The sequence below is a fragment of the Macrobrachium nipponense genome, chromosome 23 (genome assembly GCF_015104395.2).
Source record: "Macrobrachium nipponense isolate FS-2020 chromosome 23, ASM1510439v2, whole genome shotgun sequence".
NCBI classification, from domain to species: domain Eukaryota; kingdom Metazoa; phylum Arthropoda; class Malacostraca; order Decapoda; family Palaemonidae; genus Macrobrachium; species Macrobrachium nipponense.
This window is the reverse complement of record NC_061090.1, coordinates 64,354,882-64,368,059: the sequence shown is the minus strand read 5'-3', so window position 1 is coordinate 64,368,059 and position 13,178 is coordinate 64,354,882. Positions and strand designations below refer to the sequence as shown.

General features: G+C 46.3%; 1 protein-coding gene across 1 annotated transcript in view; it reads left to right on the top strand.

Annotated features, from left to right (window-relative positions):
- Positions 1–13,178, top strand: part of LOC135201413 (5' exonuclease Apollo-like) — a gene marked incomplete in the record, with an annotated part of 159,239 nt that overhangs the window by 5,947 nt on the left and 140,114 nt on the right. The window contains 1 exon segment of the mRNA XM_064230322.1: positions 7,265–7,384. Coding sequence (XP_064086392.1) covers positions 7,265–7,384 — 120 coding nt within the window.

The following is a 13,178-nucleotide window of genomic DNA, read 5'->3' as shown; positions in this document are numbered from 1 at the left end:
GCATGTGACGGCTCCACGCGGAAGTAAGGTCCTTACTTGCGAGAGGGTAAGCATCTTGAAACTTTGTCGCAACGAATGAAAGAGTTTAGCTTTGACAAGTCTAAGATTACCCTTCTTTTTGTTGAGCCTTTCTTTTTTTTTGGCACGCTGAATAAGCGACCTTGAAATTTTAGATGCTTGACTCTCGCAATAGCTCCTTTCTGAAGGAGTTCCTCCGCGTAATCTGTCAATTCCTCTGATGGTACTTGGTGGAATGATTTGATTGGAGGCGGATCTTTGATCCAACTCCAACCCAATCCTTTGGACACTATGCTCTGTGCCCAATTGCTGAACCCCCACCTGTGGCAGAAGAGAACAGCCTCCCTCCTACCTGGGGAGCCTCATTGTTGATGGGCGGGTTGACCACCACGCCCTCCTCTGAACTGCCTGCTCCTTGTCGCCCTTCCTGCGCCACCACGCTGGCGAAAGTAACCTCTCGCCCTACCTCTCGGTTTGTTTGTAGCCTTGAGCCTCAAATGTAGGGTTGAAGGCCGGCGAGATTGCGTAGGAGTCGACGGCTGTGATTGAGGAGACAACAGAGGATGGGCTGGTTCTGTTTCGAACTAGCAGGTTGTCCCTGTTGGGTAAACCGGGACGGCCTGCACAAATTGCTGCTGTTGCTGGTGTTTCTGATACGGCTGGAACCTCTTACCAGCCTTCTTTGGTTTCTTACCAGCAGTGGGGACGGATTCTTGTTTCCTCTTTGACGAAATACCCCACCTAGCTCTAAGGCTCTGGTTGAGCCTAGCAGCCTCGTGGTGCACTTCATTAACAGCGGACTCTGGGAAGAGATCCGCTCCCCACATGCTAGAAGCCAAGAGTCTATTAGGCTCGTGCCTAATAGTACACTCCTGCAGAACGTGCTTTCGGCAATTCCTCCTAGCTTGGAAGAAGTCGAAAGCATCTGTTAGGACCGTCTGAAACTGAGATTTTGCCAAGATCTTAAACAGCGGTTCCGTCGCATATGAGAGAGCAGCCATTTCTGTTATTATAAGAGAATTGAGGGACCTGCCAAACCTGGTTCGCGCGTCAAACTCTGCCTGAATTAGGGAATCAGGCAGCCTTGGCAGCTTCTCGCCGAACTGGGTCCATGGCGCAGTCCCGGTTTGAGCTTACCAAGCGTGAACGTAGCTGGCAAGTTCTCCCACAATTCTCCGAAAGCCGGGAAGAGCGGAGAAGTAGACTCCGCCTCCCTTAACTGTGGCATGGCTCATCCTTGAGGACTGCCTGAAGGGTCTTCTCTACTATTTTCGTGGCGAACGGAAGAGAAGCCTCCTCTTCCGTCGCGAAAATAGTAAAAGGACTCTTATAGGCCTGGAGCTTAGTGTTCGTGCACTCCCAGTCCTCAAGGCAGTGAACCCATTCCCGCTGGGCATGATCCCTACTGTATAGAACAGACTCTCTAGAGATCTTGTCTTCCCTAGTAAGAGCCGTTACAGTCAGCCTAGCATAACCGATGAAAGGCTGCGTCAGACCCGGAGGTAAACTCGAAGTCCTCAATCCTCCGAGTTCCACACTCCGGGATAGAGATCATCCCATCCTTAAAAGGAGCGTAGGCAGCTACTCTCCATGGATTCTCCATGGAGAAAGCTGGCAGAGAGTCGTATGGCGGGAGTTGGAGAATGCCAGTGCTTGGCACTGGGGAGACTGGAAGAGGGACCTGAGAGAGCCCAGCTACTCGGTCCTCATTCTCTCTAACCCTGTTAGAGAGATCTTGTATGGACTGGCCTGATTGAGACAGAGTGCTCGACAATTGTGACGAACATCTGCTCGAATCTCGTCCCCAGGGCGGAGACTTGCGAGCCAACCACTCGCCCACCTGTTGCATCACCACTGCTGAGAAAGCAGTGGGATCAAGGTGCTAGGTCCTGCTCCTCCCACCGGCGTTTGCCGGAGTGGAAGCGGTGGAGGCAGAAGGCATTGGCTCGGCGGGAGCGCGAGCCTTCTCCTTAGAAGCCTTGCTTCTAGAGCTCTTCGAGTGAGAAGAACTCGGCTTGGCTTTCACCGCGTCGGCGTAGGAAGTCGAAGACTTCCTAGCCGAAGAAGACCGAAGACGACTTCCTAGAAGTTGTCTTAGCTAGAGTCTTCGGTTCTCTCTGTCCCTTCACCTTTGGGGGTACAGAGAGAGCGGGAGAGCGGGTAGGGATCTCAGATCCCACAAAGCCTTGGAAAGAAGCGCTTGAAGAAGGGACAGGAGAAGATCCAGGAGCACCCAAGGAAAGACCTTGGGCGCCCGACCACCTACCTCAACCAACAAATCCTCTGCCCCTACCGCTATGGGCTCGATGTTTAGGTCCAGGGCAGCGACGTCCGGGACCGACTCCTGGGAAGCTACGACCCCAAGGATTGCTGGAGATCGTTGCTGGATGGAGCTATCAGAGGGGCTGCGGACAAGGGGTCAACATACCCAGTTGACTTGCCCGCAGGGAAGATCTGACGGCCAGCTTCCTTGTCCAGGATGTACGGCTGGCCTTTGGCGGCGTTCTTCCCGAAGCCGCCCACCCCCCACGCTTTCAGGGTGGAGAGGGCGACCTCCCTCACACCAGTACCTGAAAGAAAGGCGAGATGAGCTTCTAATGGCGGAACGGGTTAACAAACTTATGACTAAGAGTTGTTAGTAAAATGATAAGGAAGCCTATAATGGACTTACCCCATCTCCCAGCTGACCGACTAGGTCGTAGCAGATGGCGCAGGCTTCTGGGTGCCAGACGATCACTCGTTAAATGACGTGGCACAAGGGCGTGAGACCTGCACTCATCGTGGCCGCAGGGGTCGTACAACGTCGCGTTGCACGCTGGGACCTGACAGTTGGTAGCCTGTAAGTGGAAAGATACATGAGTATCAGGAAACACTTACAGCCTAACAGTTGCTCCGCTGGTGCCGGAGCGATAAGTTAGATTAAACCAGAGACCCCGCCATAATACGTGTGGTAACAAGGTTGGTTGGGTGTCCTAGGCTATAGCTCCGCTGATGGCGGGGACACAAAAACAAAGAAACCAACCATGAGTGGTGGTAAATGGAAACCACGACGGAAAATGGCGGGGATGGTAGATATATATAATAATAAATTAAACAATTCATTGTAAAATTAGGGTATATCCTTAAAATAATCAATAATAACAAACCTTTCCCACCCGTCTACTAGAAGAGTGCACGGGGTAAGAAGCAAGCTCCCTTCCGGTAGCGGGGAGAGATGTAAGGATTATAGTAGGCAAGCAACCGACCACTAGTAGTCCCCACCCGCCCGCCCTGGCTGGCGGAGCCAGTAATCTATAACCAAAGGTGCCCCGGACGGGTGCGACGGAAGGCTCCTTTCGTTATAGCGAGGGAAGTGGCTGAGCAACTGGGGATGGGGAGGGGGGAGGAAGGTCTCGGCGTAACACGGCGGGAGAGAGAGAGGGGGGGGGGGATGGCCTACTCCTCCCCGCCTCACCGACTACCCGCTCGGAGACCCGGTACCTCATGAGTGGTCGCCCTATACCCCCGCTGGGAGGAACCCCTGGCCACTTAAGAGAGGGAGAGAGAAGGCGACTGAGGTTGTCATGACAACCAAGGGGTCCCCCAGCCCCTCCCTATACCAGGAAGGGAGGGCAGGGGCAGGGTAAGGTGCGATGGAACACGTGACCGCAAGTGGCCTAGGCCGCGAGCAACACAACCGTGGGAGGGCCACGTGAACCAGGCTTGTACCAATACAAGGAACATGCACCTAGGCTAGCCTAACACCCTAAATAAATAATATATATACATCGAAAAGATGGAAAAGACACTTTTAGTAAAAGAGAAAGAAGCCCAGGAGGAGGCAGACTGTTCCAAGAAACCAAGAGAAGCCTACTCGGAGCCAGCGATAGCCGATGAGAGCAAGAGCGGGATGCGGGTGGGCAGGAATAATAATAATAGCCCTAAATACCAAACTAAGAGAGATGGTAGGAGGGCTAAACTAGCTAAAACTCGATGTAAAAGACAATGAACGTAACATAGTAAGCCCATAAGTATAAGAAGTCCCAGTATGGAGGACCGGGAATTCTTAACGAGGCAGCATGGCGCCACCACGAGACAACCGGGAAACCGTATATGACCTATTAGAAGGAAAATACTGGTACCCGGAAGATAAAAATGTGGTAAAACATTACTTATGAGTTACTTAACTTAGCCGTTGCAATTGCAGAGCGTTCCATGGTGAAGAATAGGATAAATTCCCGAAATTAGCACAAGCACAGAAAAATAATGCGTCTTGACGCTAGCGCTAATAATTAAGGATGTCCGCTAGGGGCGCTGCTGTCCGTGGCGTCCTCTAGTAGTAGTAGTAGCGGCTGCATCGCCCGTTGGTATCAGCTCTCTCTTAAGGGGATTCTGATTGGAAGTTTCTAATTGGTGAATGTCTCGTGGTAGTGATTCCCACTCGCCCCTATTACCATACCGACACTTCTTTTTAAGAGTGAGCGGAGTCAGTTTTACTGACATTTTCTTAATTTTGTTTTTCTCTGGTAATTTTTAGATTAATTTTACCTAGAGAAAGAATGATATTAAGGATCCTTTCATAGGCCGACACGAGCTGAGCCCAGAAATAACCATTTTTCAAATTCTATCTCCTCCCTTGATATTTAATATTAAGACCTAGGATTACTACCATATATAGACCTGATGTAGACCTCCAATGAATGGAGAGTTTTTTTTTTCTAAAGTAATTTCTTTGCAAGATATGAATTTTTCAATATGGTAAAAAAATAAACCCTATAATCAGGAGAAAAAAAGATATAAAAAAACGAAACGAAACAAAAATTGGAAAAAAGGGCTCTATTTGATTGTTCTATAATGTCTTTCTGAGTATATACCAAATTTCAATGTTATAGCTTTAAAACTAAGTGAGAAGATAGATTTTGAAGGTCAATAAGTATAGTTTTGAGATACGGGCGTTCAAAGTTTTCCTTTGTATTTCTGTAAAGACAATGTTAATAAATAATGATTATTATGAATGTATATTTCTTTTTTGTGTATTAATAAACCAAAACTATTTTATTTATCATAATTTAATCATAAATGATGATCCCTTTGCTCATAATATCGCAGCCATGGGGCACTGCTTGAGCAAGATGGGCACTCCTTCTTAAGCAATTCTCTTTCTCCCCTCGCTAACTCGGCTTATTACGCGAATTTTCGTCTTCTGTATGTTAGCGAGATGTTTTCCTTGTATTTTCCTCTTTGGCATGATGAAATTCTTGCCCAAAACAAAGATAAACAAACGTAAATGCAAGAGAATGTCAAGAGGTGAAACTCGAAGGCGTACTCTTTTTTTTTACAAGACAATTTCAATAAATCATGATTATTATGAATTTCATGATTCCATTTGGGTTTTTTAAAAAACCAAAACTTTGTTATTTATCATAAAATGAAGATCTCTTTGCTCAAAGATCGTCGTAGCCTTGGCACAGTGTGACGTGTGCTGTCAAGCAAGACGGGGGCGTTACTAGCAACCCTCCCTCTCTCTTCACTAACTACGCATATATTATGATATTCTGTAATAATACTTGAGCGATTTTTCTTCGTCTGTATGTTAGCGAGATGTTTTCCTTGTCTTTTCCTCATTGGCATGATGAAATTCTTGCCGAAACATACATAAACATACGTAAAGGCAAGTGAATGTCAAGAGGTGAAATGGAACGTGTAGACTACTTGATGTCTGTGATCGCACTAATTCATGACTGGACTTGGTAGCTGAGCCCCTGAAGTCTCCTCTCGACTTGGGGAATGTCTACAGATGCCATTTCTCTCAATTTCTTTGACAATAATTATAAAAATTTATGATAATAGAGGAAATATTGCATTTTCTTGTATGGATCAATGTTTTAGGCTTATTGAGTTACGTTAACTAATTACCCTGTAACTACGAAAGTAAGAGGAATTTTGACGAAATATTTCGTATACGTATTCTCAATTGCCATATGAAGCTCCATGAATTTTTTCATGACTTTGCATTTTTCGCCCTATACCTCCATATATAGGCGTTCCGGCCGGCCCCCTTAAAACCTTCTTTTAAAGAAGGTTGTCCTGCAGCTCAGGAAAGTTATAAGTTAAGCCCTTAGTCCTGTCGTTGCAGCAGGGACTCTTTCTTCTAACCCAAATAGGATAGTAACCTTGACTTTCCATCTTATTGTTAGTTGTTAGGAAGCCAGCTGTTGAATTTTGGGAGCAAGAAGGTACATATTGGTGCATAGGAGTACACCTTCGTGTATGAAAGTAGTAGTTATCTAGTTTTGGGCTGTCAATTACGGACTTTTGACTGAGGCATAGCAGTCACCAGTAATCTATGATATAGTCCTTTTTCTCCTGTAAGGACTCTCTGACAAGACTCACTACGAGGACCTTACACCCTGTTGTGGTTTCAATGTCTGGCGACAATACTTGCAAATAAGGGTCACACATCAGGCAGGAATGTTGAGAAGCTTTTTCTCCCTGTTAAAAGCTTTGAGTACACTTTTTTGAACTCTGTTTCTGTGGCTGCACTAACCCACAATCCTCATTCAATGGTGTAGTCAGCTAAATTTAACAGTAGGTGAGATTCATTCCAGATAATGAGAATTTTCATAAGATTAATTATTTGGATAATTACCAATGTTAAAGTGGAAACCCACCCAACCTCCCTACATTTTAGCAGGTGGTCATAAAGAAATATGATAGAACATAAACATTCCAGCACCATATGAAGGGAACAGATGAGTATAAAGACAGCCCAAGCGAGTTAGCCAAGCATATTTTGACTTTTTTTCAAGTGCCGATCGCACCAAACAGCACGAAAATAAAGCTAACTTCAACAGTAGGTAAGTAGCCAAATAATTTTATCATGAAAATTATCATAATTTTCAAGTTTTTCACTTAATATATTCTTCAAATCAAGAGTCTGAACATCTTCAGTTGTGATTATTTGTAATTAGACAGTGCAAGCAAAATCTATACAGGAGCCTGTGGGTTATCATCATTGTCAAGGGTTTGTCAGGGGCCGAGGGTTAGGCGAAGTTTTGTCACGTTGTGAGCTACATTTCAGGTCAGTTTAGCACCCAGGGGTAAACCTTAAAAGATTTTAAAGATCATGTCATAACACAAAGGTTTTTCTGGCTGACTTCAGACATTTTTGTATCCTATTTGCTTGGAATGTTACAGTTGTTTTTACCATAGCTTATATTTTACACTGTATTCTAGTAATTTACAGTCAATTGAGTGCTACTTTCAGGTGCGATTATTCTTCTTGTCTCATCTTCATGCTGATCATATGGAAGGTTTAACCAGCTCATGGAGGCTCCCGCTATACACTTCAGAAACAAATGCAGCACTTTTAAAACTTAAATTCAATGTAAGTATAGTTGTTTTATATGGTTTTATAGTTAAGGTGTAATTAAAATGTACCTTCAAAATGTGAGTAGGTGGTTATTAGCAAGAAATTATTTTTATATGACTTATAAAATATTTTTTCACTTATATAACTTACCCGGTGGTTACATCTAGCTGTCGTCTCCTGACGTCAAGGCAGAATTTGAAATTCGCGGTAGCGCTAATGGTTTGACAGGTGATCCCTCTACTCCCGCCCTTTACTGGGTACTAGGAACCATTCCAACAATAAATCAGAAGTTTCCTGCCGTCGGAACTGATAACACGGTTCCTCTGCTGGTTGGAATTTGGATTTGATCATCTTGGTTTTCTCCTTTTGGTGATGTACCTTGAGTTTACTGATCTTTTTGCTAGCGCTATAGTTATTTTGGTTTTGATATTGTTGTCCTTTTTAGGAATTAATTTGATTTTTTCACGATGTCTGACACCGGCTCTATTCAGTATAGGGTGTGTAGTAGTGGGTGTAAGACTAGACTTCTTAAAGCTTCACTTGATCCTCATTCTACTTGTGGTAGCTGTAGGGGAAGTGAATGTTCTTTTGAGAATACGTGTGAAGAATGTAAGTCTCCTGCCCTCGATTCTGTATCTCCCGATCCTGATCCCGTGTCAGTATTACGAGCCGATATGGACTCGAAATTTGTCTCTTTCCTCACCACTATGCAGAAAATGGGTGAGACAGTGCAAGAAGTGGTACTTAAGTGTGATAAGTTACTTAGTGCAAGTGTAGTGGAGGAGGTGGCTGTTCGGCCCGTTCGTTCTCCTAGGTCTAGGCCCCTGTCAAACTCCCCAGATCCTGGGAGGAGGCATGCCGAAAACCGAAGGGAGGCGAGCGGGATCTGCTCCCAAGCATCCGCCCCCCTCAGCAATCCTGTAGCCGTATCCCAGGATGCTGTCGCTCACCATTGGAAAGGTGTTGCGAGGAAGTGTTTTTCGTCAAGCGACTCAAGCTCAGATGTTTCCTCTTATAGAGGTTGGCGTCATAAGACTTCTAGACCGCTGAAAAGGTCTCGCGATGTTTCGCCTGCTGCGGTTCCCAAGAAGGTGGCGGCTGCCGAACCTTCTTGTAGTTTTTGGGAGGAGCCTGAAGCCTTTTCTCCGGCGGTTTCGATTTATCGCCCTTCTCTCATAGAATTGGAGTAGCCGAACACGCACACTCCTTCGGAGCCTTCCCCAGAGCCTTCTCAAGCGATAACTCCTGCGGTTTCAGACGTGTTTGTGGCTCATCCTTCTACTCCTCCCGCGCTTTCTACGTCGGTGGATCCTCAACCTTCGGTGTTTGAACAGATGAATGCGCTCCCGACCGCCTTACATCTTCCGCAGACTACTGTGCAGTCCTCTTCGCAGGCTCCTCTTCAGTCGCCTCTTCAGGCTCAGACTCTCCATGTGACTCCTCTTCAGGCGCCGCTTCAGGCGCCTGGTCAGACTCCTTTCCTGACTCCGTCTATGGCGCCACTTCAGGCTCTTGCTCGAGCGCCACCTCAGCTGCCAGCTCAGCCGCCCCAGCTCAGCCGCCAACGCAGCCGCCAGCTCAGCCGCTCGGATTCGTCTCAGTACAGGCTCAGACGTCTTCTCCTGCTTTCTCGCACCTGCCTCGGGCGCATTATGGTGTGACTTCGCCGAACAGGATTCCTCTTCAGATGGAATGTTCTCCAGTTTCGTCGAAGGAAGCTTCGGATCTGGAAGAAGAAGAAGAAGTACTTACAGAAAAAGACAAGCATTTGTCGGGGTATAAGCTTCTTTTACGATTCTTCATTGACAACTTTGGAGATTCTTTTGTGCCTTCCGTTCCAGTTTCTCCTAGTTCGCAGTGGAAAAAGGACAGTAAGCCTGACGCCTTGTCCTTGTTCACGCGTCTCGTCCTCTCGATTTCGGCTAATAAGGCTATCAAGAAAGTTAATGCTTGGCTTTTGGAGTAGAGGGAACAGGGGAAAAATGTTTTCTGTCTTCCCCCTTCGAGACTTTCGTCAAGGAGCCGTGTCTGGTATGACACCGGAGAAGTTTTTTCCCTGGGTATGACTGCCTCCGCTCAGGGAGACTTTTCTAGTCTCGTGGATTCTTCTCGTAGATCAGCCCTTAATACTGCTAAGATTTTCTTTTTGGCAAGTGAGCTGGATCATCTTTGCAAGATTGTTTTCCGTGTGTTTGAAGTTGTTAGCTTCCTAGATTGGGCCATTGCTTCGCTGGCCAGGAAAGTCAAGTCATTTGGACTTTCGGAGTAGCAGTTGAAGGATTTTGCCTCTGTACTGGATTGTATCGATAAAGGCATCTGTGATGGAGCTTCGGAACTCGCTGCCATTTTCGCCTCTGGAGTGTTGAAGAAGAGACAGATTTGGTGCTCCTTCTTGTCGAAAGGGGTCTCATCAAACCAGAAGTCTGCCTTGCTCTTCTCTCCTTTGGACAAGAAGCACCTTTTCCCGCAAGAGATTGTGAGCGAGATCGCTCAATCTTTAACACAGAAAGCGACCCAGGATCTTTTATCGCAGTCAGTGAAGAAGCCCAGGAAGATAGCTCCGGTTCTTTCTGCTTCTCGGAGTGCTCCCTCCACGGAAGCTCCTAAACCATTTCGAGGGAGAGCTCCCGTTCGATCTTTCTCCAGGTTTCGTGGGAGAGGTAGAGCCTCGTCTAAAACCACTCCCTCTTCCATCAAGAAGTAGGCCCGTAGTCCTCCACACAGCAGTAGGAGCCAGATTACACCTTTTCTGGCAGACCTGGTTTCATCTCGGAGCGGATCCTTGGACGGTCCAGGTCCTGAAGGAAGGATACACCATTCCGTTCATCAAGCACCCCCCTCTCACAGAATTTCCTGTGGATTTATCAGCTTACTCGGAGAACTCCGAGAAATTTGCCGCCCTCCATCAAGAAGTTCTTGCCTTACTGGCAAAGAGGGCCATAGAGTTAGTGGACTCTCCTCAGGAACCAGGATTTTACAATCGCCTTTTCCTGGTAAAGAAGGCCACGGGGGGTTGGAGACCGGTGTTGGACGTCAGTGCCCTGAACGTCTTTGTCCTGAAGACAAAGTTTTCTATGGAAACGACCCAGTCGGTATTAGCAGCGCTTCATCCAGGAGATTGGATGGTTTCCATAGACCTTCAGGACACCTATTTTCATATTCCGATTCATTTGGAATCGAGAAGATTCCCGAGATTTGTGTTCCAGGGCCGCATTTATCAGTTCAGGGCCCTCTGTTTCGGCCTGTCGACAGCTCCACAAGTGTTCACCAGAGTTCTGTCGTCAGTAGCAAAGTGGCTTCATCTGGACGGGATACGAATCTCCATGTATCTGGACGATTGGCTTCTCAGGGCAAGTTCCAGACAGAAGTGTGTGGAGGACTTACAAAAGACTTTAAGGCTGACGGACAGCCTAGGTTTGTTAGTCATCAAGGACAAGTCGTGTCTCACTCCTTCTCAGGAGATAGTTTATTTAGGAGTGAGACTGAATTCAGTTCTTTTTCAGGCTTTTCCGTCTCGTCAAAGGATCGACTCTTGCCTGAACAAGATAGACGAATTTCTCGTCAGACAAACTTGTTCGGCGAATCAGTGGATGAGCCTTTTAGGAACCTTGGCCTCGATAGAACAATTTGTAAGTCTGGGGAGGCTCAACATGAGACCACTTCAATTTTACTTGAAACAGAAGTGGCAAAGGAAGAAGTTCCCAGACTCCTTCGTGTTCCCCATCTCGGAAGAGATCAAGCAGGACCTCCTTTGGTGGAAATCAGAAGGAAGGCTAGAGGAAGGCTTGTCTCTAAGCCAGTTGAGCCCCAACCTTACGCTCTTGTCAGACGCATCGGACAAAGGGTGGGGAGCTACTCTGGGGAGAAAGGAAGTGTCGGGACTTTGGCAGATTCATCAGAGAGGCTGGCACATAAATCTGAAAGAGTTGAAGCCGGTTCATTTGGCTCTAATGCACTTCCAGACAGAGGTAAGAGGGAAAGTAGTGCTGGTTCAAGCAGACAACACCACGGCTCTCTCTTACATAAAAAAATGGGGGGACACACTCGTTCTCTCTGTGCGAGGCAACGAGAGACCTACTCATTTGGGCGAAAGAGAACAAGGTTGTCTTGAGCACAAGATTTATTCAAGGCTCGAAGAATGTAAAGGCGGACATTCTCAGCAGAAGAGGACAAGTCCTCTCCACAGCGTGGACTCTACATCCTCAAATATGCAAGAAGCTTTGGGGGATTTGGGGATGTCCTCAGTTGGATCTCTTCGCCACGAACAAGACAGCTCGTCTACCACTGTATTGCTCCCCAGTTCCAGACGAGTAGGCGTTTACAGTGGATGCCATGCTTCTGGACTGGTCAAATCTGGATCTTTATGCCTTTCTGCCTTTCAAAATGCTAAGACTAGTTCTGACAAAGTTCAGAAGTCATCAGAACGTCAGGATGACTCTGATAGCCCCCTTTTGGCCGGCCAGGGAATGGTTTCCGGACCTACTACAGCTGTTGACGTACTTTCCGAGAGAGTTACCGTTAAGGAAGGATCCACTCAGACAGCCCCTCTTTCTGAGGTTCCATCACAACTTGTCCGCTCTTCGACTAGTCGCCTTCAGACTGTCGAGCATCTCCTCAGAAAGAGAGGATTTTCAAAGAGAGCTTCAAGGGCTATTGCTAGAACCAAAAGAGAATCCTCTGATCGATTGTACCAAGCTAAGTGGGTCCAATTCAGAGCTTGGTGCAAAGAAGAAGGAATTTCGTTTTCTAAGACCTCTATAGCTCAGTTAGCTAACTTCCTTCTTTTTCTTCGTGAGAATAAGAAGCTTTCTACCCAGACGATTAGGGGTTATAGAGCTATGTTGTCTTCTGTGTTCAGACATCGAGGATTAGACATTTCTAATAATCAAGACCTCTCAGACCTGATTCGTTCCTTTGATACGACCAAGACAAAGGAGTCAAGAACAGTAGCTTGGAACCTGGATGTAGTTCTCAAATGGCTGATGTCCGATAGATTCGAACCGATCTCCTCTAGTTCTTTTAGAGATCTGACTAGAAAGACACTTTTTCTTTGTGCTTTAGCATCAGCTAGAAGAATCAGTGAACTGCATGCTATTGATAAGAGAGTTGGATTTGCTAAGGGCAATGCCATTTGCTCATCAATGCTGGGTTTTTTGGCTAAGAATGAAAATCCCTCACATCCTTGGCCTCGTTCTTTCTCTATAAAGAACATTTCGGAGTTAGTGGGGCCTAATGAGCCTGAATGTCTTCTCTGTCCAGTGAGAGCACTTAGACATTATGTGCAAAGGACCAAAGGTATAAGAGGTAAGAGTGATAACCTGTGGTGTTCAGTGAAAGATCCTTCTCGTCCTCTTTCTAAAAATGCGCTCTCCTTCTTTTTAAGGAATTTGATTTCTGAGGCACACGGACAATGTCAGGACTCAGATATCAAAGTGTTTAAAGTCAACGCTCATGAAATTAGAGCAGTGTCTACGTCTATGGCGTTTAGACGTAATCTGTCTTTGAAAGACATTATAAATCTACATATTGGAGAAGCAATTCTGTCTTCGCTGGACCATGTTTAGGTCATTTGACGAGAGATGATGAATCCTTTTGCGATCTCATATGAACAGAATCTTCTTAGTTTCCAACCAAACGAACAAAAGCTGAATTTTCAAGGAACTGTTGCATATTTGCCAAATCATGGCAAATGAATGGCGAATATTTGTAACCTCACCAGCGGAGAGCCATGTACATCTGTAATAGGAGCTTGGCCACCTATCCCTGGGGCGACCCCACCCCAGGCACAACTGAACATATAAGTTTATTC